Source organism: Dromaius novaehollandiae, chromosome 7 (genome assembly GCF_036370855.1).
Source record: "Dromaius novaehollandiae isolate bDroNov1 chromosome 7, bDroNov1.hap1, whole genome shotgun sequence".
NCBI classification, from domain to species: Eukaryota; Metazoa; Chordata; class Aves; order Casuariiformes; family Dromaiidae; genus Dromaius; species Dromaius novaehollandiae.
In genome coordinates, this window is record NC_088104.1 from 18,174,854 (window position 1) to 18,199,491 (window position 24,638).

Here is a 24,638-nt window from a genome sequence, read left to right on the forward strand (position 1 = left end):
GACACAGCTGTGGGAATGTGGGCCACCTTTTTTTCACTGCTGCGCCAGCCCGGCAGCGGATGCACGCAGGCTGTGTGTGTTTCGCCACTGCCCAAAAGGACAAGCTGGCGCCCAGCTGAGCCAGCAGCACGTTTGTAGCCTTTGCGCCTTGTGACCTTTTGTGCTGCACTTTGGTTTATTTTCGCTCTCCTCCAAATGGCAGCAGCACAGCCAGAGGGGGAGGGAAGGATCGTGGAAACAGGACTGTTGCTTGCAGCCCCCAGGCAGACTAGTTTGAAGCTGGCTGAGGCATGCCAGCTTTCGCAGTGTGTCTCCAGTGAGGACATCATGCGCCACATTCACAGACAAAGAGCTTTCAGCCTCCTTGGACCATTGCCACCCAATGCGACGGACCTCTGCACGCTTCCTGGGACCAGGTGGCTAAAGGAGCGAGGCACGCACCAGGAGAGACTGCAGCAATCACGCAGCTCCTTTTAAAGTGCCTGGGGATCTACACCGCAGAGAGAAACTCCCAACACCAGGGGCAGGAAAAGCATCAGTCCCTCTTTACCCCATGCATCAGAGACATCGGAGAATCCACACCACAAGACACAACATTCCCCTTCCCAAAAGGGAATGGGATCAGCAAGACTCAGGCTCCTAAATCACTTCCAAAGAATGACTGAGGGGCCCCTCTCCAACAAAGGGAAACCTACTATCTCAGACAGCTTTAGCCTGCTCTGAGTGATGGGCCCAGACAGTCAGGAGGAGGAGTGGGAAAAAGAGATACAGAGAAAGAAAAGCCTTTCTTACCTTCACCAGAGTCAACTCCCACCTCCCCTTCTAGCTCTGAAAGATGGAGGAGCAGGGGAGTGATGGGATGTGGGGGAGAGATGGAAGAAGGGAGGTGTGAGACAGAGAGAGAGAGAAATCTGAGTTTAGAGGCTTTGCCTTGCTTTGATGAGGGCACATGGAGCGCAACGGAAGGACCCACACCTTCCTGATCCTGCGCCCAATCTGGCCCCTGCAACCCAGAGACAGCTCCTTGGGGTGACTGCAACCAGCTTGGCATCCTGGAGGTGATGTCCAGACCTGAGGGGGCTGGTTTGGGGTGGGGAAGTGGGAACAGCCTGGCAGAGAGCAACCATAAAGGGCTGCTCCGAGAAAAACCCAGCAAGCACCAGGAGAGCATCAGCCAAGCCGTTCCCTTCCAGGTCGCAGCTGGGCTTTCAGCTCCGAGATCCCCTGGGAGGGGCCAGTTGCTGGGGAGCAGAAAGGTGTCTGGCTTAGCCGACAGCTCTGGGATGCATCCCCAGCACAGCTGAGCGAGCCCAGCATGGGGTAGCTGGAGTCTTTGCACTCAGGGACCTGTTCCTGGGATGGAGAGGGCTCTGGATACTGTCCTGGATGACAAGTTCGGCTCCTGAAAGAGCAAACCCTCTCCAGCTGCACTGGGAGGAGGAGGGATGAAGAGAGCGAGGGAGGAGTAGGCTGAGGAGGAGACAAGACGCGGGGCTTTTTCAGCCTCCACCAGCAAAGATTTCCAGTAGTGGGGAGCTGATCAATGCGACTGCGCATCCCCTGCCATATCGCCCTGCTAGGCTGAGCCCCCCACAGCAGCACTGAGTTCCCCCATCGGCAAACAGTCCCAGAGGTCCCAGCGGAAGCTACAAGTGCCCCAGGGCTGCCTGGCCCAAAGGGGGAGGCAGAAGTGCCTTCTACAGCCAAGGGACCTTCCAGGGGTAACCCCATGGATGTCCCCCATGGAGAACCACCTCCAGCCCCAGTGCCTGCAGCACCGGCCCCACACTCACCTCCCACCGGGTGCAGCAGGATCTCGGCCGGGTTATGGGGTTTCAGCCCCAGTGCTGACAACGGGGTCTTGGCCAGGCCAGGTGGAGAACGCACTGTCAGCACAGGAGGGAAAAATAACAGCGTTAACAGAGGGGTGGCAAATAAAGCTTCAGAAAGGCTGGTGGTGTCACTGCCTGGGAGCTCACAGCCCTCCACAACCCATTCCCCCCACTGGCTGCAATCAGGCACTTGAAGGGAAGATGAGACACAGGGCAGGGAGCCAGCCCTCATCAGAAGCAACACCCTGGGACACAGCACCGGTCCCCCTCTCCGTTTGAGGATGCACTCAGGGCAGGAGGTGCCCAGGAACAAGCAGCCTCCCCCAGGAATGGCAGGCTGGAGGGAGGGGGCTATACCTGCTGGGGCAGGCCCAGATCCCATTTCCCAGCAGTGTCCCCATAAGGGAAAGCTCCTACCATAGGCACAAGCCTCCTTCGTCATCCCTATGAGGGCAGCCACCTCCCCTCTGCCAGCTCTCCCGAACAGTCAACCCCCCTTCTGATCCCCATCTGGCTCTGCTGAGGCTGGGCTGGCCCAGAGCAGTTCATCACACCCACAAAACAGGCAGCAGGACTGTCAAAAAATTCCATGTCCTTCAGAACAGCTCGACAGGCAGGTGAGGATGGTCGTATATGGCATGTTCCCTGAGAGGTGGAAATGCACGTGTGGTTTGTGGTGTGTGTCCATAACACACATATACGGCAGAGCTGTACACGCATGTATGGGTATGGATACGGATGCACTGGCAGTACTGGGCGGCAGGGTTTCATGGTGCAGTGGAAACGGTGGATGAGCCAGGCAAACCGCAGTACAGTCAGTGTCTCCAAGCTGACTGCACGTCCTGCCCCATCCCACCCCACGGGTTTGACTCCTGTCTCCTTGATGCTGCATTTTACCAGAGCCACAAACAATCCAGCTTTCTAATCCGCCGGAAGAGACTTCAGCACAGAGGTGGCTGAAGGATATGCAGGGAGGCGTTTCGCCGCCAGCAGATGGAATTGGAGAGTGTTTCAGGGCACATTCCTCGGTGGTGGTTGAATGTCCCAACTTACAGCTGGGGCACAGCGCCCAATGCTGGGAGGTGGTGGGTGGTGGGCAGCTACAGAGGAAAGCCAGACCCGTCTTCACGGCTGCCTTGGGTTGGAGCAACTGTGCAGCCGAGTCACTGGGAAACCAAGCAAGGGCGAGATGGCAGTGTGTTCCCCGGCTCTGGCGAGTGTCTGATTTCCCCAAATCTGGTCAGCTGCAAGCCACGGCGTCAGCTCACGCCTCCATTGGCTGACAAACTGTGTGGGCCTCCTATGGCTGGGAATTCCCCTGAGGACAGCAATCTCCCCATGGAGGGGAATCGCTCCTGCATCCCCCCGCATGGCACTTTGGCTAAGCCTGAAAGGTTCAGCTTCAAACTTCCCAGGCCGCCGCAGCTGGCGTTCAACAAGACACACAGCCTCAGGGCCACTTCGCCAGTGAGGCAGTTCCCGTCACCTCTCTGGGTGACTCATCCCCAGAAGGAGCCACTGTCCCCCTGCCATGGAGTTCCCACCCCGGGGCCGAGCTCTCCCCATCCCCCTGGAACAACGGGGCCATTTCCCAGCTGCCAGATGCCCCAGGGACACTCCCACACTCCATTCGCTGCATCCCGTGAAACAGGTCTCAGACATCAGCGTGTTGCAGAGGAGAAGCAGCAACACCGCAGAAGGAAACAGTCTTGTGAGCCCGCTTGGACAAGCTAAATGGGGCAGGTGGGCCCATTGCAACCCATGCTGCCAGCTGGGACCAGGATATGGCATCGGAGGGGGCTGCAGGCAGACGCAGCATCTCCAGTATCAGTGCATCCCTTAGCGTTCATCCCACAAAAGTTTGGGGGGCGAATTGCCATCTTTGCAACGAGCCTTGCTGAGTTTCCCAGTTGAGCGGCTGCTCCATTGCCTTGCTCCAGCCCAAGTCGCACTGTGCTGACGTGCTGCTCCACATCAGGCTTTGCCGCTAGAGCCAGTCAGACAAACCCAGTCCACACAAACCCACCGTGACTCAGGTCGGGGTTAGTCAGAAAGGAAACAGAGGAGCAGAGAAGTACCACATGCAAAGGGCCACGCTATTGCAAATACCTCCCAGCCTTTTGGCCCCTCCTGCACTGGAAATAGTGAGTGAGAAGTGACACTGCCTGCAAGAGACTGCACCGAGTGCCTATTCCAGCTGTTTACCCTCCTGCCTCCCCCGCTCTCCCGCTATAGCAACGTCTCTGGTTTTATGCCGTGCCATTAGGAAAGATGGGGAGGTGCTGGAGTGGGCTGGGGGGGGGAAGGATGCTATCTTGCACACCCTGCCACCTGTCTCCCATCCAGCCTCAGGATCCCTGCTGTGAATTGCCCCAGTGCGTGGAGGACAGGGAAAAGCCAAGAGGAAGGTGCTGGGTGTGGGATGTTGTGGAGCAGTGGGAAGCACTGGACCAGCGGGTGGTGGGATGTGAAGGGGAGAAAGGAGAGAGAGAGAGAGAGAGGAGGAGTGATGAACATGGTGGTGGGTGTCTGCAGCCTGGAGCTGTCTGACCCTTGGCATCTCTCTGGCTTGACGAAAGCCACCCACCGAGCCCCTCCACCTCCTGGAGCCACGGCACTTACAGGGGTTGGAGTAAGGGGTTTGTGGCGAGACGGGGAAGGCTGAGGTGGGGGGAGAAGTCTCACCGCCGCTGGGGGGTGGGCTAGTGGGGGAGGCACCCTCCATCTCTTCAAAGGCTTCCTTGTAGCTGTGGAGGTGAGGCTGCAGGAGAGCAAGAGAAAGGGTCAGTCCCAGCCCCACAACATGTACTTCCAGGACACAGGGAGCAGGGAGTGGAGGGGGCAAAGGGAAGGTTTTCCCATCCTGCCTGCTAAAAACCACCACAAAAAGCATGACTAATCCCCAAACCTCCTGCCATGGGATGCTGCGGATGCTAAAGGTCCTCTAGCAATCTCCAGGCCCTTCCCCTCCCCAGCGGCAATCATCTCCCCCACCAGCTGCCCGCCTGTGGCCGAGCCCCGTCGCACCTCCTTGGGCCTCCCTCCGGGGTTGGCTGCGATGGTGCTGACCACCTCGGGCGAGACGCTGTGCACAGGCGAGCGGACCGTGGGGCTGCGTGGCGAGCTGGGCTCCGGCGAGCTCTTCTCATAGTGGCTCTCGCTGGGGGGCCGCTTGCGGGCAGGGACGGCGCTCTCATCTGGGGGCTTCTCCCGAGACTGCACGCCTGCAGGGGCAAGCACAGGGCAGGCGATGCGGTCAGGAGACACCAACTGAGCCGGGGACCAGGAGGAGATTCCCTGCAGCTGATGGATGGCTGATCCGAGAGGCCTCCCTGGGGCTGCGTCCAGCAGGAATGGCAGCTTCACCTGCCCCCATCTCAGGGCAGCATCTAACCCCCCTGCCATGGCCTGTTTCAAGCTGGATCAGACATTCCCTAAAGCAGTGGTCCATAGCCAAGCAGAAAAGCAAGTTAGGCTTGCTTTTTTTTTTCTGTGGCTAGCATCCAGATCACTGCTTTAGCCTTCCCAAGCACTGCCTGACTCTTGGATTCGGCTGGGCAGAGCATCCCCCAGCACTGGGTACGGTGGGTACGAGCATCCTCCAACAGCCCAGAGAGCCGGTGACAGCTAGCAGAGCAAGGGGGATGCTGCCTGCCCGAGCCCCCAAAGCACATGGGGACCTGCAGGCTAAGCAAGGGCCAGGATCTGCCCCCAGGGTAACGGGTGCTTCACGGGGGACAGGGCCAGTTCCCCCGTGCTGGAGGAGCTGTGTTGGCCTGCATCCCTGCTCCTGCAGCCAGAAGTGGCTCCAATTACAGGAGCAGAAAAGGTGCATTTCTGCAGCAAGTCCCCAAGGCAGAGGGAGCACCCAGGCAAGTGGAAGGGCTATGCAGAGGGATGGGGCAGGGAATCACAGCACACCACTGCTGCTCTCCTGCCTCCCCAGCACAAGCTTTTCTAACATGGGAGACCGGCCTTTTCTCTCCATCTCCCTCCAAGTCTCCTCCTCTTTTGTGCCCCCAACAAGAGCAGGGCAAACACCCCACAAAGCATTGGCACCTGCAGCATGGGGCAGGGCCAAGGGGCACTTAGTCCCAGTGGAGGAGTAGGGAGTGAGCAAGTCACTGAAGGGAAACATAGGATGGATCCCACCAGAGATCCTAGCTCATCCACAAAGCAGGGCTGAGGGGCAGAAGGCTGAGGAACGGGGCAAAACCAGCATAGGGCAGAGGGTGCTCAGAGGGCTGGGATGAAGGATGTGACCCCACCTCTCCCAGTGCCCAGCAAGGCCCAGCTGAAAGCTCCACTCCAGCTGGCCCCACACTGGAGCTCCCCTCACAAGGAGGTTAACCGGCACCTGGAGCCGGCACATGCTGTGCTCTGAGTGGGAGCTCCCCAAAACAGCCATGGTGCCAGGTTTGGCGCAGGAGGCCTCAGCAGAGACTGAACAGAGTTATCATGGGTATAACTCAGAGCCGCACTGCAGTCCCTCTCCTCCTCGGGACCCACATGGCAGTGAGGCAACTCTCTGATTTCAGATTTGCTGCTCGCCCTGCCCTGGAAGGGGCCAACAACATCCCGCGGCCCCGGCCACATCCCCGAGCTTCCAGTGCATCCCGAGCCAGAGCACCGCGGTAGTGGGGAGATGCCGCAGCAAGCAGGAACGGCAACGTGGGGACCGGCAAAGGTGACAGCACTGTCCCCTCAGCCTTTCCTGCAGAGCCACAGAGCTCTTACAATGCTCTCGGCCCAGAACGCCAAAAAAAAATAAATAAATAAAAGGACAATATCATTCTCCAGGAAATGCACTTTTCAAACACCAACTCCTTTCCCACGGGCTCACAGAGAAAAACCAGCCATCAGCTGCTTCCCGTCATTCTGTGGGGCTGCGACCGGGCCTGACGCCTCGCGCCCGCTGACCTCTCCTCCGTCCCTGCACATACCACTCACGCACAAAGCCGTGCGCAAGCGACGTCAGAGCTTCCCCGGCTCAGGGATGGGCTCAGAGCTAGCAAGGGAGGTGGATGCATTTCTAAATAATCAGTGCAGTTAATGGCAACAACAATAAAATCACCGCTCCGGGGAGAAGTGGCGGGGCTGGGAGGCAGGGGCCGCGCGCCAGCAGGGCTGGCTCCAGCCGCGGAGGCGGCCTGGAAAATTCCACTAAGAGCCGCTTTGAAACACAACTCCCCGGTCGGTCCAGTCTGCAGGTGCTCCCTGGCTCGGAGGCAGCCAGCCCCAGCCTGGGGGGCAGGGGCAGGCAGCTAAAAAGGCCATCAGTGAGGACGGGGAGGGGAGAGGGCCTCTGAGAAGCTGCAATGCAGACACGGCGGCCAATCGGGAGCGCTGTAAGCAGCCATCCTAAATCTTTTGCTCCACTTCTTCTAAGTGAATGAATCTGTAAGTTGCAAGCACGGGAAGAAAAGAAATGGGGAGACAATAAAGCAAAACTCTGCATTTTCTTTTCTTCTCTCTGCTTCATGCACCAAGTGTCGGGTCCTGCGCTCTCGTGGATCAGCACAAGCTGCAACGCCACTGGGAGCATCCCTACCCCAAAGTGAGCTGCAGAGATTTAGCATTGCAGAGAGACAGGGACTGGGCCCCACCTCAAGCTGCACGTGTTCACGTTGCTTGCTTTTTTAATTTGGGAGGCACAACACCAGGTCCCTGGAGCACGGCTGTCAGCCCACATCACTTGTTTGCAGCATGGGGCCTCCCGCTCTGGCACAGGGACCAGCCATGGCTCTGTGTCACCCATCCGCGATGCATTTGGGTGTCCCCAGACCCCAAGCAGGCGGAGAGGGGACAGGGAGGGAGCATGTGGCTGGACACCCCAAGGAGAAGGCCCAAGAGGAGGTGGGAGCAGGGGGCCACGTGGGAATCAGCGCACGGGTCTTGGAGAAAAACTGCTTGGCAAAAGGACACAGTGCAACGCGGGAGCTGCCACAGCCCCCACAGCTCCCGGGAGCAGCCAGCGCTTGGCAGCGCCGGCCAAGTGCCTGCACAGCACTGAATCCCGCTCTGTGCCCTGCGCTCAAGACACCCATGAGTTCACCACACTTTCGCTTCTCTGCTCCCCAGAAATGGAAAACAGACGGGGACGGCGGGGAGGGGAGGGAAGAAGGGAAAAAGGGACTCATTGTTCGGGAGCCGAGAGTGGGAAACATCACAGGGCACTTGCAGCAAAGCCTGGAGGAAACCCAGGCTCTGCGCACAGCTTCCCCCGACCCCTGGGTGATTGACATGCTGGAAATGACTCTTCAAAATTAAAGTATCCTTACCCCGCCTTGGTGTGCCCCCCTCTGCAGACACACAGCCCAGCCCAGCTTTGGCAGGGCAAACTGTCCCCAGGGGCACGGTGTGGCGCAGCCCAACCGTTCACGGCCAGCTCACGCTCCTCCAGGATGCCCTGCCCGGTTGCGCGGATGAGGTTCCCCCATCACAGCACACCGAGAGCAGCCGAAACACCAAACAGCAGGCTGCACCCCCGTGGCTCCCCCTGCCTCACACCACTGCTGCCGCCCCTGCTGCGAGCCGGCTTCACTTGCTAATCTGGCACTACATCCCCACTGCGCCTGTGGGATGCTGCACCCAGCCATTAGGGCCAGGCTGGGACACAGGATACCCAGTGCCAGAGAGGTCAAAACTTGCTTTCTCCCTGCATGAGGGACAGCAGCAGACATCGCCCTGGTCTGCTCTCCGCCAGAGCCAGACTCCCCCATCCCACAGGCCACAGCCACGTCTACCTCTACCCTCCTCCCAGGGCACTTTTTTGATGCAACCATCCACAGATGGGTGCAGCTGGGGCTGATGCACAGTCCCTCGGTGAGAGAGATGTGCTCCAGGCACGAGCAGCATGTGCCGGCAGTGGCCAAAAGCAGCATGCCAGGCTCGGCAGCCACAGGTCAGCCCTGGATTAAGCCTAGATAAACCCTGCCTCTGATCTTCTAGCTTGTCCTCTGGAGGAATTCATGGCCAGGTCCACATCAGTAGCCAAGTCAGGACCACATGTGCACGGACAGTCTGGCTTTGCTGTGACAGGCATGGGGCTCCTAAACTCTCTGCCCCCAGCCAGCTCGGTGGCTTCGTCCCTAGTCTCGGGGACGCTCGAGAGCAGGCTGTGCCCCCAGCACAGCACAGCCGGCAGCACTGTTCATCACTGCAAACAGGCACAGGCAGAATATGTTACTCTGCATCAAAGATTTGGAGGGTTCAAACCTCTTCGGTTCTCCTGGGGAGAAACCCAAGGTGGCTAGCAGGGAGAGAGAAGTCACCCACAGAAGTGGTGAATCCCCAGCCCACTCTTCACCCCCCATCCCCCAGCTCTGCCCCCAGCCCCTCTCCACCCCCTCCTCCTGCCCGCCCTGGGGACTCGTGGATGCAAAACCTGCAGATTGCTGCATGGGTGCTGAGCAGGTCCCCAGCACAGCTCACTCAGGCCTGGCAGCCCAGCAGAGATTCACCTCCAAAGAGCAAGGCATTCACTTGTCCTGCAAAAGCCACTTCTTAAAATTCAGCCTTTGCAGCTTGCACTGCCTGGCTGTGGACAGTCCAATGGAGGGAAGCCCCCAGGTTTGGGGCAGGCGAGATCCTGCCAGGCCAGAAGCTGGCTGAACCAAGGGGTTGCCAAACTGCACTCCTGCCCTTGCTTCCCTGGGCAGAAGCTGGGGCTGGGGCAAAGCTCAGAGGGTTTGGATTGAGCACCAGGACATGGCACAGGAATAAAACCCACCAGACATCAGTTCTGGGGTTGAATGAGAAGCAAAACCCAGTGTGGGTGGGAGAGTCTGTGCCCAGGGCCAGGGGCTCCCCCATGCACTGGAGGAACTCAAGGCGGGAGGGACACTGAGCTTCGCCCAGCTGAAAAAGGGGATAAATCTTGTGTGAGGAGGGTCTCCTGAGCCTCCCCCCATCCCGTGTCCATGCAACACACAGAGCACTCAGCATGCAGGAAAAGTGGAGGAAAGATGGAGGAGAAGGAAAGAGGAGGAGAAGGAAGGAAGGCAGAGAAGGATGGAAGGCGGGAGGAGAAGGAAAGAGGAAGGTGGAACAGAACAAACCAGAGAAGGAGAAGGACCGTGGCTGGTTCAGAGGAGGACGGGGGGCTTTGGTGCTCTTGCAGAGGTCCCTGAGCTTGGCATTGTACTCTGTCAGCACACCCAGAACAGGGGGTGCAAAAGGGATGGAGGGGAGGGTGGGAGACCACAGGACATGGACACAGTCCACCACAGGGAAAGGAAGTGGCAGACGGACAGACAGAACATATATCACAATAGACAATAGGGACAGAGAGAGAAAAAATGAGAGAAAACATTAGTCAGGCTCCCACAGATAGACCCATGGTTGCTGGGGGTTCAAGGGAGACTTCACTTCACCTCAGCCCCCTGCACACGGCTCCAGACACCCCTTCTGCTCCCAGTGGGAAATAAATGGCGGCTCCCAGCCACATGCAGCCTCATGTTGCACTATAAATGCCCAGCTGACGCTCAGACCTGTCCCCTTGGGTACGACACCACACAGGTTCCCCCCATCTCACACCAGCCCCACACGTGTCAGTGCAGCCAGAGAGCAGCTGCCCAGCGAAGAGACCAGCAAATCCCACGATGGACAACCAAGGACAACCCATCACAGCCATCTTGGGCCTTGCATCTCAGGGTGCCTGGGCATGACATGCCCCAGGGCCCTGGGCAAGAAGAAAGGATGTCCCCAGATGCCTAACTGGGAGGAGGCAGGGACGTGAAGGTCCACCCTTGCCCCTTTCCCGCCCCCTCCGGGAAACAGGAGCGGGAGCGGGAGTGCTCACTCCCCAGGAACGGAGGAGGTGCGAGATGTTCCTCATCGCTGAACCTGGACGCACTGGGCAATTTATAGCAGTGGGGGATGTAAACAAACCCAGCCCTAATGCCACAGCCGTCCCCTCCCAGCCCCGGCGCGGCCGTCAGGACGCCTCGTTCCCACCGGAGGTCAGGCGCCTGTCTGCATGTCCCTGCTGGGGGCGGATGGCCAGGCTCCATCGGTGACAGCTGCACGTGGGTGGGCACCAGCCCAGGCTGCTCTCCTTCCCGGGAAGCCCAGCACTGTGGGGGGATGTGCCTCACCTCGGCCCAGCCTCCAGGACCCTTCCTCAGACCCCCAGGGTTGGGGCAAGAGTCTTTGACAGACACAAGCAAACATCCATTTCCGACCCACTGCAAATGCTATTACCCATTGGGACGGTGCCAGAGACGGTTAACTGCCCCCTCCATGCTCCCCTCCTCTCCTGGGGGGCTCTGCTCTTTTCCACCCCATTTTTTCCCTCCCTGTAGCTGTTAGGAGGATTTTGAGGGGTGTTGGGGTGCTTCTCATTGCAATATTCAGTCCAGAGATACACAGGGGTTTGGGCATTTGTATGTCCTTGGCATTTTTTAAACCCTCTGCACAAGCCCTCGGTCCCCAAGTATTTCTGTGGATCTGAATCACAAAGATTGGGTTTAGATGGATGCAAGCTGCCCCCCACCACCTGTCCAGCCCCCAGTCTTTCCCCCTGCCACTGGCACCCCTCTTGTCCCCTACCCCTGTGCCGCAGTGACTCAGCCCAGTGCCTGGTGGGTTGGTGCTAGTTGTATTTTTCCAGCCAAGCCTTTCCCCCCTCCCTCTAATACCGTGCAAGCTTCTGGACTGAGCGCAGAGCTGGAACGGACGGAGCTGCCAAGCCTCAGCATCACGAGCTGGCCCTGAGCCTGGACGCATCCCTGAATCCTTCCCAAATATCACTCCACAACTAAACAACTGCTCGTTCAAACGGCATGGAGGGAAGGCATCTGCGCTGCTCCCAGGCGATGGGAGCCCATTCCTGGGGGGGGCTAGCACCCCCTGTGCCCCTAATCTCCCTGAGCCAGAGCCAGGGAAGGGCAGGAATTTGGAGCACAGGATTTTCCCCTCCATGGCACAGAGCAAACCCCTTTGGCCACCCATGGCACCAACGCTCTGCATTGCACCCAACCACACAGTGCTGTTCCTCCTCTCCAGCTGGGCTGGGAAATACCTTCCCATCACCTGGCTGCCACACACACACCAGGCCCATTTCCAAACTTCCCAGAGCCCAGCTAGCTCGGCAACTGGGGCAGAAAGCTGAGGTGGGGAGCCCCAGAGAGCAGGACCTGAAGCAGGGCAGGGGATGCCACTGCCACTCTGCACCACGGTTCCCCCTCCAGCAGCACCCACACTGCCCGGGGGGTGGCATGAGCCCAGAGCCCAACACCCTGGGGGGAAAGAAAGGGGCTGCAGTCAGAGAGGAGCCAGCTACACGCAACACGAGGCACATTCTCTGCACCTTAAACCTGAGCATGCTCCAGGCACTGGGAGCACCGCACCCAAGGAGGGGTCCAGACAGGACACCGTCAGTCAGAGCTGGAAATATCATCCCTAACTGGGCCATATTCTCCCTGAAAGGAAGGAATCCCTCCATGACCCAGTGAGCAGCCCTGCTGCAGGAGAAATCCCAGCTCAATGTCCCCAAGGGCTGAGAAGGGGGAGCCGGACTTCGGCACAACTCTTCTCTCCCTTCTGGTCGCTGCTGCTGCATGCTCCTGCCAGCACAGATCAGAGCGACTACTTCCCTCCTACCAGGCCAGCAGCCCCAAGACAGCAGGCTGCAGGGAGCAAAGCCATGGCAAGGGCTCAGCCCGCCCCAGCGCTCCATGGTGCCAAGGAGAGAGCAGCACAGGCTGCCACCCTCCACGGGCTTGGAGCTAGGTGCCAGCCCACCCAACGCCAGAGAAGACATGGGGTGCATCCACTCTCAAGTGGCCAAGCGGCAAGCCTAGATCTGGCACGGAGGAGGAGTCACCACAGCTCTCTGCTGCCCTACATGGGAAGCCAGCTCTCCCTCCTCCAGGCACCTGCAGCCCCACGCAGTGCCCTCAGCTGAGCCAGGCATGCCAGCCTGACCCCACATAGCCCCATGCCACCTCCATGAGCTCTGGCATCTCAGGACACATGGTCCCTCCCATCCCCACAAGGAATCAAAGCATCCTACCTGCCACCCTGTGGGCCACCAGGCCCTCCAGATTCAAGGGCTCTTCTGCTGATCTCGACAGGTCTTCGTAACTCTCCAGTCCCTTGGGGGGCAGCTGGGTTTGTGCCGGGACTGTAGGGGAAGGTGGGGAAGAGACCAGGAGCTGCTGAGATCCTGCAGGGCTGTACGAGGTGCTCAGCGGGATGACACTCACTGGGGCACTAGCTGGGGCATGGCTGTAACTCCTCGGCTCTGGCACCGGAGGCGGCTGGTAGCTGTAGGGTGAATAGGTTTCCCGGTAATCCTGCACCATGTAGTCTGGCTCCCCAGCCCCTCGACCCACAGGAGAATAGGCTTTGGGCACAGGTTCAGAGACTGTGGGGCTCAAGGAGGTGCCGAAGGACCTCGGCTGGGCCACCTGCAGAGCCGGCTGGGCATAGAGGCCCGAGACAGGCTGGGCTGACAGTGAGGAGACCAGGGGCCCTGGCTTGTCTTCGCGGGAGGTCACAGGCACGCTCTGCGACTTGTGCACAGTGGGAGCGAGGTCAAGCATGAGGACATCAAGTGCTTCGATGGACTGCTCGATCTCCCGGCGGGAGGGTGCCCGAGGGAACTCAGGCATGCTGTGGCTGTGCGGGGGCACGAGCTGCAACGGGCTGGGCTGGGGGCTGCAGCTGGACACACTTGGGCTGTGGCTCTCCAAGCCACCGTCTTGCTGCCGGGAAGGCGGCCGACTCCCGCCTTGCTGCTGCCAGGAATTCAAGCCCCTCTGCACGGCCTCCCGGCTGCTGGTGCTGCGAGCTGGGGCCTGGGGCAGTGTGGGGTTTGTCTCATACTTGGCCATGTCCACCGTCGGGAAGGACTGGGAGCGATAGGCACCAGGAGGGTCGTAGTTGTACAAGTAGGGCTGGACACTGGCCAGTGGCGGGGGCTGGTGCCAGACTGGGGCAGGCAAGCCTGGCTGCCTCTGTGGGTAGCCAGCCAGGCTCTCCTGAGTGGATGCTGAAGGCCGCAGGTGAGCCAGTGGGTCACGGAGGTGATGCCCCATCAACGTGTTCTGGTTGTTGTAGGGGTAGCCACCGTTGGAGAGTGGCTCCGCATCATAGAGCCCCTCTTTGAGCAGCTTCTCAGTGCCATTGTAGCTTGCAGGGCCATTGGGCAGGGACGAGAGGCTCCCTACGCGGGGTGCCTCGTGGTACCCAGCCTCACTGGTGGTGGTGGTGCCATCCAAGGAGGAGAGCGTGCCCAGGCTGCCCACACTGTGCCCATCCTGGTTGGGCAGCTCATCATCTAAGATATCTGTCTCCCGCTCGGCCACCAGTGGTGCAGCATTCCCATTGACATGCACCTGAGCTGGCACCACGTGGCGGCCCGGCATGGCGGGCAAGCGAGTGGGCCCAGGGCCCGGTGCATGGTTGTGCATTGGTGCTGCACTCTCCAAGCCGAAGCCAACAAGGAGACGGTCCAGCTCCCGTTTCTCCTCGGGGCTCAGCACCGTGCGGCCACCAGGTGCCCCAGGCGCCCCCGGCTCATCGGTCCTGTCGGTCTTGGTGGAGGCGGTGGAGTTGCCTGAGTCGCTGCTCACCGAGAGCGTGTGCTCAACATGATTCGGTGTTGCTGAGAGCGGGAGGCGGTTGGTGTTAACGGCACCACTGCTGCCGTGGAGGGAGTCTTTCTTCTTCACCTTAGCGTAGAGGCTCCCGTCCAGGGGCCCTTGCGTGTGCCCAACCTCTGCAGGGGGAGAAACGAACACGAGACCCAAGATCAATTGCTGGCTCTCTGCACGGAGCTAATGGGTCCCATTAGCCGAAGGTTTCGATCTCTTCCATGCCACTGTAACGCTTAACTATCAATACTGCCGTCTCCTCAGAACCCTCCGCAATCCCACAGGCGCCACCATGCAAAGACACCGGAGCCAGATCTCCCCTCCCCATGCACCACAGCTCCACACGCGCTGCCCCGGCTCTGCACGCTGTCCTTCCCTCCGTCTGTCCTGCCCTGAAAGCACCGCATGCTCTGAAGCCACTCGGCAAATAACCCCCTGGTTCAATCCAATGTTAATGGCAATTCTCCTCCAGGATCCATCAATGGAGACAGTCAGGGCTGCTGATAGGGAATCAGCTTGTACATAATGGTGTCCCTACTTCTCTGCAGGGCTCAACCAAAGGGCCATATGGCACTGGGGAGACTGACAGGGCTGTGGCCATGCAAAGGGTGGGAGCGATGCATGCGCAGGCCTTAGGAGGACAGGCTGAGGATCTGTCTGTGTCAGCTGGATGTGTTCATCCCATGGATGGAGGACAGATGAACTCAGGACCCACCTTCCCACCTCCCCACCCACTCCTTCCTCCCACTCTCCTCCCAGATGATGCATGGATCCAGCCAGCCACCCATCCTTGACATTTTCTTCCCTAGCTACAGAAAAGCTCCCACTCTTTCTGTGCTTCTCCTTCTCTCCCTCAGGGTGGAGAGATCTGCCCAGGTCCTTTACTCATGGCCAGATGCTCTCCCACAGCTACTGCACAAGCAGCACTTCTGCTCAACTCTCAACATGTAGCGTCTCCTCCCCAGGGAGGCACCAAACGCCGCGATGCCACAGTTCAAGGCCTGCGCAAGCAGCCAGCTCTGCTCCACAGCCAAGCCTGGATGGGCCGATGGGCCGGGAGACAGCCACAATACAGCAACGACACCGCCTTGCCCTCCAGCAACCTGGGCAGGAGTCCTCACCGCGGCGGCTGCCCCGGCTCCCCCCTCTGCCGGCCTCACATCCCTCTCCAAGCATCCCAGAACGAACCGCCCCGGCAGCGGCCGCCCCCAGCAGTACAGGCTGTGCTTGTTAAGGATTTCCCAACAGGTCGCACAGCCTTTGGTGCAAAGAGGGGTCCCAGGGACCCCAGCTGCCAAGATGGCGATGGGGACAGCTTGCGAGCCACGCCCATCCCTCCCCCAGACCACGCATGCCACCGGCTGGGCTGCAGACTCTGTTTTTCCAGCTCCCCGCTGAGGTTTCCTGGAAGGGCCTGCAAGCAGCATTAAACACTTTCTTTTGGAGGAAAAAATGACTCTTCTCTGGCCGGAGGCCAGGCGGCTGACTCAGGAACGGAAGACGGCTCTAATGCGATAGTGTGAAATCAGAGCGCTCCTATCTGCGAGCAAAACACTTCCGAAAGCGAGCCCCTGAGCCGGGGGGCACTGGCGCTGCATTAACCTGTCCCTGTCCGCTCATGGGGCTGGGTGTGCTGCGCTTGCCGGCCCTGATGTGCCAAGGCTGGCCACGCGCTTGTGGCTCCCCAACAGCTCCAACACATGCAGCCACCCGACCCCTCTCCCCTGCTGCGAAGCGGAGCGGAGAAATAACACCCAGCACATGACATACCAAGTCAGCCTCTTCCCACTCTGGGAAGAACCCCCTCACCACCGATTTTCCACTCCTGAATCCCTGACGGTGACCGGTGGCGTCCCAAGGAGGTGGGCAAGTCCCAAAGACCCTCCTGCGCTTGACGATGCCCCAGGGACCCCCTGCTGGAGCAGTCCTGGCAGGGACGGCAAGGTCCTCCCGAGCACCCCGGCGTGGGAAAGGAGGCGAGGATGGGAGTCCACAGTTTCTTCTGGAGACTCAGAGCAACTTAATCCACCCAGTTTAGGCAGGAACCCACAGCGTTTGACTCGGCAACACCTCCCGCACCAGAAAGGGGGAGAGAGGGAGGGAATCCCTTCTCATGAAGGGAGAAAGGAAAAAGGAGTGTCCAGGGGCAGCATCAACGCCCGAGAGGCTGAGACATCTCTTGGAGCTGGGACATCACCTGGCCCTCCCATGCAACAGCAGGAAGGCAGGGATGGGCGCTGGCCGGTCCTGGGAAATAGGGCAAGAGCCAGCGGGGGAGGCAGGAATAAATAGGGCAGGTGGAGGGAAAGGAAAAGGGAATAAATAAAACTAAATGAAAGCACATGGCTCCAGGAGGAAAAAGTAGATAGTAAAGACTTTAATTAGACTGTGGTCTGGGGATTGCCCCCGGGCCAGGAGAAACATCTTGAAAGCGGGGTCAGCAGGGGGCACAATGCAGTTCACAGCGGGCCCAGAGAGACCCAAACGCACCATCCCACCTTCTCTCTGGCCAGACAGGGGGCAGGGGACATTTGGTGGCCCCCAGCCCAAGAGCAGTAGTAGGATGGCAAGGAAGAACAAGGCTGCAGCACCTCCACCCTCAGCCAGCTCCTTGTCCCCTGGCTGCTCTGCCCCCCACCTGACAGCCCACCCTGTCCCCGTCCCCTCACATCCCCTGGGCTCTGATACCCAGACCAAGCATCTGCTACTCCCTGACACCTCCAGGCCCCCCATGTCACCCCTAGACCATGCTATGATCATATGGCCATCAACCATTTGTCACCTGAGAAGCTGGATAAAATCCCTCTGCCCCGCAAAATAAGAATGAGGAAAGGGGGCACAGGCTGTCTTAGCCAAAACAACCATCCCCAAAACAGCAAGATCCCAGGTTCCTGTTTGCAGCAAAGTGGTCCAAGCTGGATAAAATCCCTCTGCCCCGAAAAATAAGAATGAGGAAAGGGGGCACAAGCTGTCTTAGTCAAAACAACCATCCCCAAAACAGCAAGATCCCAGGTTCCTGTTTGCAGCAAAGTGGTCCCAGCTCCCAGCAAGGTCAGATTTCAGCCCGAAAGGTCAGAGCAGGTCCAGCCTGGCAGGCTGTGCCATCCCGGCCTGGGCAGGGCTCAGCCCCAGACGCGTCATCAGTCTGGTTGCATTGCCGTGCTTGGGGGAATTGCTAAGCCCGGGCTGTTCCTGCCCCGGTTACTGTTAGCTGCCCCCAGGAGGGCAATGCTTTGCCCTCTCCCTCCCCATCACCCCAAAGCTCAGCCCCAGAAGAAAACCTGGTCCACAACACATGTGGCATCAGGACTTGATGACAGACAGGTGGGGAGAGGAAGGACCTGTATCCCTAAATCCCAGACAGCTGCCCTGGGTGCAGCAGTGTCTCACTGCACAGCACCTTGTGCCAGCATGAATCCCATCTCTGGCATGCATGGGAAAGTCGGGGCATCACCATGTTTTTCCTGATCCCTGATCCCTGCCAGAAGCAGCATCCCACCTGCTCCCTCCACACCAGGACAGCCAGAGCACCAGCCCTGGAGCATCTCCAAACCATGAGCAGGCAGGCAGGATCATAGAGTCCCAGGATCCTTCATAGGGTGAAGGGCCCAGGCTGAGGCCCCATGGGGTAGAGCTCAGCCCCCCACAGCTCTGGTTTTATCATGTGCCCAGACATGATACCAAAAGTGACCCCAGCCTCTGAGCCACAGCCATGGACTTCCCATGCCCCCTGCCCCTTTCCCCCATCCCATCACATTCAAAGAAAAGCAAAGTCAGGACTTACCCAAAGGGGATGGGGAAGAAAAGATCCCAGGCGAAGAGAAGGAGCGGGTGGCAAATTCCCCTTCCTTCACTCCTTCCAGCACCAGAGCTCTCCAGGGGACCTGGCACGACGGCAGCTCGAACAGCGTCTGCAGCCAGCTCCGTGTGTCCGTCCAGGACGGGAGCTGTCAGCCTGGGGCTGCCTTTGGTTGGTGTCAGTCCTCTTGGCTTTGCTTTTCTTCTCACAGAGCTATTCCCTCCCCACCAGCAAGCCCCTCGGGGTGAGCGAGAGGGTCCCCCACGGGCAGCTGCAGGGTCCCTCTGCTGCCCACAGTGCCACAACAGCAGCGGGACGCCACGGAGGGGCTCAGCCCTGGGCAGCTCGCGGACACGGTGCAGCGCCCGAGCGCCCGAGGGAGGATGGAGGAGTGAAAGGCAGCGAGAGCTGGCGGAGATGGGCTGGAGACAGAGGAGGTGCTGTTCCCTTCCCCTCCTTCCCAGACCACACAGGGATGGGAGCGCTCGCGGCCACGAGCCGGAGGGGAAGGGGAGAGGCAGCGGGGAAGGGGGGCTCAGGGATGCCCGTGTCTAATTTTGTGACGACAGTCCCAGCCCCAGTTAACCCCAGCGAGGTGCGGGGAGGGTGAGACGCCAGCTGCTATGAAGGAAGGACAGCCGGACAGACAGCTCCTAGCTATGAATATTAACTACTTCCTCCGCAGGCAGGGCTGCGCTGCGTTAACCATTTCCTAGGCACGGATGGTCGGACGGTTTCCCAGACAGCGGCCGGCCAGGCAGCCTCCCCGCGCCAGGGGCTGAGCACCACCCCACTGCGCTGGTAGGGTGAAGCCCCCAGCCGTGGCAACCTCCCAGTTTGTGACCCCCAGCCCTGCCTGGCGCTGCCGTGTACACGTGTCACATCTGTCCTCAAAAAGCAATTACACATTTTGGGTGGGAAGAGGGGATGTTCCCTCAGGCTATGCGTGATGCTTTAACGGAGCCGGGAGGCACAGCCAGAATTGCAAATGCAAGTGTCTCACTGGAGACTTGAGTTTCTTCTTCTTTAATACACAGTTCAAGAAGAGTGGAAATTGTTTGTGGCTGAGCCACCAATCCCTTCTGAAGGCCACCACTCTCCGTGTTGGCTCTCCCAGTGCAATCTGTCAAACCCACCCCATTTCTGCAAATTCCTTTCTCTGCCCTTTCCCCTGCCACCATCCTCACCATGAGCTGTGCCAGCGGGCCCTCGCCAGCGCCACAGCGTGAACGTGTGAGTGCTGGATTAGTGTGCAGGACCACGGCATGCATGGCCCTGTCCCAGAGCAGGAGGCACAGCATGGCTCACATCCACCCAGGAGCTGCCTGGCACTCCCCCAGTTGGTCCAGGCCAAAATCTGCGCTGGGAACGTGCTGACAATTCACCAGTCCAGGTGATTGCAGGCCAGCGCGTGAACCCATGTTCTGGCCCTGCCTGGAAGCCAGGTGAGATTTAATCCCCTTTTCCCCTCACCTCTGCTGCTTGATCGATCCAAAATACACAGCAAAATATTCTGCATCCATTTGCAAATATAAAACACATAAGCAAATGCAAAACCTCCACTCCATTCCCCCAAAGCCTACATTTCCCCTGTTCCAGTCCATGCCCACAGGAAGCTAAGAAGAGCCACATTTCCAAACAACCCCCTAGTTCAGGGCCCCCTTTGGTCCAAATAGTGAAAAGCACCGAGTTAGCATCTTCACAAAACCTGCTTCTATTCTGCTTGCTTTTTTGCTGTTTTTTTTTTTTTTTTTTTTATTGGGGGGGTGGTTGTTTCCCATTTCCAAAGCTCCTGGCAACCATGGGCACTTCGCAGGAGGTCAGGCCGAGCGGCTCCCCAGCTCCAGTGCTGACAGCACTTGCTTCCCGGAGGCAGCTCCAGCTGGACGCATGTGCTTGCGCTCTCTTGTGCACGCTTACTCAGGCAGGGTTTGACTTCAAGGAAGGTTTCAGTGGGAAAGGGAAGGCACTGGGCTGTTGGAGCTGACAAGCCTGTCCTTCTCTCCCTGCCTGGCATCCCAGCCCTGCTAGGTACCTGCATCCCCAGCCCAGCCCAGCACTCCAGCATTTTCCCTACAGGGACCAACCACAAGCAACGAGGAGAAACTCTCCTGGTTCAACACCCCGTGGAGCCAAGGCCAGCCCAGCCAGTCCCCGCTGCCTGGGGAGGAGGTGCAGAGCCAGCCTCCCCTCTCCAGGCCCTCCGCACCCCCAAAACCCCCATCCCACCGAGCCCTTACCTTGCGGCAGCTGGAGCAGACAACCGCGGAGAGGGGTGGGATGGGGAGGGGGAATTGGATTCCTTCGGCTTTAGTCAGCTGGCGAAGGCGAGACAAGAGCCAGCGGCTCCCTCCCCGCTGAGCCCGGCCAGGGGACGGAGCCAGCCGAAGGGAGGAGAGCAGCAGATCGGCACTGCCAGGAGCTTCGGCGATAGCTTTAACAGCTCCAGCCTGGCCTGTCTTGGCTCCCCACCTCTGGACGGACTCGCTCGCCACCTCCATGCGCCCAGTCTGTGCACGCAGCCAGGGGATTGGCAGCCTAAGTCCCAGACATGTGGGGCAGGATGTGTCCCCACTATGTGAGATGCTACCTGCCAGGGCAGCCACCACCCCATTGCAGGGACCCTGAATATCAGAGGAAACCACTGACAGCAACCCTGTCCGGGGACCTGCCAATACACAAAAAGGCTCCAGACTGGGGTCCAGCTCGATTCGGGGCCCTGGGATCCCCCCAGCCTTTGCCACGCCAGGGGTCTGGCTCTCCCCGCGATGCGCTGTGCCAGAGGTGCAGGGCAACCAGCCAGCTCCCCACCCCAGTTATACACCCTTCCCTGACGAGCTCCTCGGCCAGCCCAGCCTGCGCCCATGGGTCAAGCTGGGCCAGCGCAGCACCGCTGACCTGCACAGGAGGCACCAGGAGGAGCGGCAGGACCAGCACAGCACGGCCTGAGGGAGACGCCCTGGGATGGGGTGCGGGGACCTCCCTGTCCTGCACGCCCATGGCCTGGAGGCACGGGGCCAGGCTGGCCTGCGCCTCCCCACTCCGGCATCTGCTGGTGAGCCCGGACGCCGCAGGCTCCCCGGGCAAGCAGGGAGCGGGCAGGTAGTCAGGGAAGAACAGTGCAGCTGAGGCAGGAGGATGAAGGCACCAACATCACCCAGGAAAGTTTTATGGCCCAGGCTGACCTGGGACACTGCAATCCCTGTTCCCCGCACTGTAAAACCCCATCTCCCTCCTGGCACCTCCAGCACCCCTGGACAGCAGAGATGTCCCCACCGAACAGCACCAAGGGAGGGCAGCGCACATGCGCGTGAGCATGGCCAAGCCTCGCGCCAGAAGCATTACTCAGGTGGGGATTTAGCAAGTCTCCAGCAGATGTTGGACTTGGCTGGGCCTCGACCGCCTCCATTCCAACATCAGCGAAACCTTCAGCACAAAGAGGAGGCATGCAGGGCCGGCCTGCGGCAGGAACAGCACGGCCGGGACGTAGGAGGGAGGTGGGCAGGCCAGACACCAGGACGTGCTGGCAGGGCCAAGTGACGAGTTACAGGGAGCTGCTGAGCTGGGGACACGTGCCCGGCCCTTTTGCACAATTTCACACTGCCACAGGATGAAGGCCAGGGTGGAGCCCAGTGTTCACCCGCTCTGTGCCACCATGCTCCAAACCCAGGGACAAGCCCTTTGCCAGCTCCGGGCAGGGTAACCCACACCCTGCTCCACAACAGCACTGATTTTCTCAGCAAAATTTAGGCAATGAACGTTCCCCTTCCAGCTGGGTCCACCCAGCTCTGCGGTACCCCAAAAAAGTCTCTGCAGGGATCTTCCGGCAAGCTGCAAACGCAGCAGCGTGCAGCCCCCAAGCCCCACTGGCTAGGGAAAGGTCTCCTGAGGAAGCAGCGTGGGGTGCGCAAGGCTGCCCGCAGCTCTGCTCAGTGACCCACAGGCATTCGGGCAGCACAGGCACGGAGAGGGGTTGGCACCACTCGCCACTCCCTGCAGTGGGACCCACCTTGAGGGATCCCAGGGATTTGTCCAGCTGACAAGCTCCCTGACAGTGGGGACCCCCTAAACAAATAAGCATTTTGGACCCTGATGCCTTACTTGTTTCCCTCTACAAGATGTGATGCGCACAGTGTCCAGGCAGAGGGCTGCAGTCTCCCCTGCCCATGTCCACAAGGAGAGGAGGCACCAGGCACTGTTTGAAGCATCCTTCAGCCTGCTCCACCCTGGGAAGGGGACACCTGAACCCCCAAAGGCAGCTGAAGGAAGAGGTACCCCAACACCAGCCTCCGGAGCCAACCACCTGGCCAACTGATCGCAGCCACAATCACCAGGGGAACCCACCACGGAGCCGGCACTGGTCCCCGAGTCCTGTTGGGGAGACGGGAGGACGGCAGGGGGGAGCTGCAAGGCGCCTGGGGACATGGTTCACCTTGTGCAGTGCGGAAGCGGACGGCACACGGCGGGACGGGGCCGCGGGTGCTATTGCAGGGCTCCCCGCCCTGCTAACAGGCCCCCGTTGCCACTGGTAGCAGTTTGGGGAGCATCTCCTGCCTGCTTGCCCCCCTGCTGCAGCAGCCTGCCCCAGCCGAGACCCCCATCTCCCAAACAGGGAGAGATGGGGGTTCAAATCCCCAGGGCGTTCCCTGCCCAGGGCGAAACCTGTCATATTCCAATTGCACTGCGACTCAGTTTCCCCTTCCCCAAACCCCTGAGAATAAGCACACGGGAGGTGAGCGTAGCACCAAGGCTAGCTAGCACCAAGCACCATCCCCAGCGGATCCCCCAGCAGATTCCCCCGGGATCCACCTGCCCCTCTGGCTTCAGGGCTACCTTCCCCTCGGGGTCACTCCCAGCCTGTCAGGCGCCCATCCAGCCCAGCAGCCCCTCCAAGCCTGGATGGGACACCCAAATGGAGCCAAAGCACCCAGATAATGGGCACCCCCCCCACTGAGAGCTGCAGTGCCCAGCCACGGCACAGGGGCAGGCAGCGACACGGGGCGGAGGGAACCCACCGGCTCGCAGCAGATCCCGTCTTCCCGCGGCGCAGCGGCTTCTCCAGGAGCCTCCACCAAGCCGCAGGGAAGGGCAGTGGCACAGGCGGGGAGCCGCAGCTGATCCCAGCGCGGCGCTGGTCCCCGTGCCAGCCTCACCCCCCTCCGCCCCCGGCCGCTGCTCGCTGGCGCCTGCCGTGCCAAAAATGTGGCGTGCAATTCCCTGACCAAATAAGGCGAGAACAACCATAAACAAGGACCCCCTCGCACAGCCTCCTTTTCCGCCTCCCCGGACACCAGGGCCCCAATCCCGGCCCCTCCATGTGCACGCCCCGGCGGCCCTGCCTGCCTGCTCCCCAAGGGCTGCTGCAGCCAAAGGCCAGGGGAGCGCAAGGGAGGAAGGAAACGGCACTGGAAAAGAGGGAAAGTCCCAATGGAGAGGAAGGAAGCGCAGAGCCTGGGGCCAGTCCCCTGCCCACAAGCCCGTGGCGACTCTCCCCACTGCAGCTCCAGGTGCCCTCTAGACCATGGAGGCAGCCGTGGGGAAGGTCCCCCTAGACGGGCCATCCCCAGCCCGGGCACCCGGGGAGCAGGGGCTGGAGGAAACAAGCCCCTGCCCTCAGCCGAGGGAGGCGAAACCCAGCAGACCCCTGTTCGGATGGAAACACTCTCACCCTAGCCAAAGCGGCACTGAGAGGGGCCAACGGGGACAGAGCCACCACACTCCCAGCGTCGAGGGCCAGGGCCAGAGGCAGAGCAAGGCGGAACACACGTGTGTCAAGGCAAGCAGTTCTCTGCAGGCAGAAAGGGGCAGCCAGCCAGTCCCACCAGTTTGGAGCAGAGTCGGAGGCCCCGGACAGGGGTCTGTACTCAGGGGATACAAGTCCCCTTCCCTAGCGGCTGGACCCGCAGCTTCGCGCAGGAGCCGTTTGCTCAGTCTGCGTCCAGGCGAAACCTCTCCGCGGCTTGGCGCGCACCCAAGAGGGAGCCCGCTCGCATGTAAACACTGGCACTGCCCGCCGCTGTCCCCCAGGAGAGGCCATGCTGACACCCGGCTCCGCGCAGCAGGAATGGGGTCACCCCGGGTACCCGAGGCGCCCGCCGCACAGCTGAGCCCGCGCGTCACTAGTTCTCTGTTTACCGCCCCGCGCCAAGGCAGGCTGCCCTGTGCCAGCTCCGTGCAGCCACACCAGGGCCGGCCCCGCACTCTGCTGGGGGCAGGGGACTCCCTCGTCCGCCCAGGCACCCCGACGCCCCCCTGCCCTCCGCAACAAGCCCGACCGCGCGCAGCTCCGCCGCGGCACGGCGGCCACCGGTGACCTTCAGGCGTGCCAGGGATCACAGCTGTCCCCGCTTCACGCCGCCGCTCCGGGGACGCCTGGCTGGGCCGGCTGCAAGGACCCGGCCGGGA

General features: G+C 60.4%; 1 protein-coding gene across 13 annotated transcripts in view; it reads right to left on the bottom strand.

Annotated features, from left to right (window-relative positions):
• Positions 1-24,638, bottom strand: part of TNS1 (tensin 1) — a 79,058-nt gene that overhangs the window by 17,225 nt on the left and 37,195 nt on the right. For 11 of the 13 annotated variants that reach the window (XM_064514765.1, XM_064514764.1, XM_064514770.1 and 8 more), the window contains 4 exons: positions 12,850-14,559; positions 4,860-5,056; positions 4,455-4,593; positions 1,794-1,886 (listed from right to left, as the gene is read on the bottom strand). In XM_064514765.1, the coding sequence (XP_064370835.1) occupies positions 1,794-1,886; positions 4,455-4,593; positions 4,860-5,056; positions 12,850-14,559 (2,139 nt within the window). The remainder of the gene's footprint in view (positions 1-1,793; positions 1,887-4,454; positions 4,594-4,859; positions 5,057-12,849; positions 14,560-24,638) is intronic. The other 2 variants (XM_026095359.2, XM_064514772.1) reach the window with 2 other exon arrangements.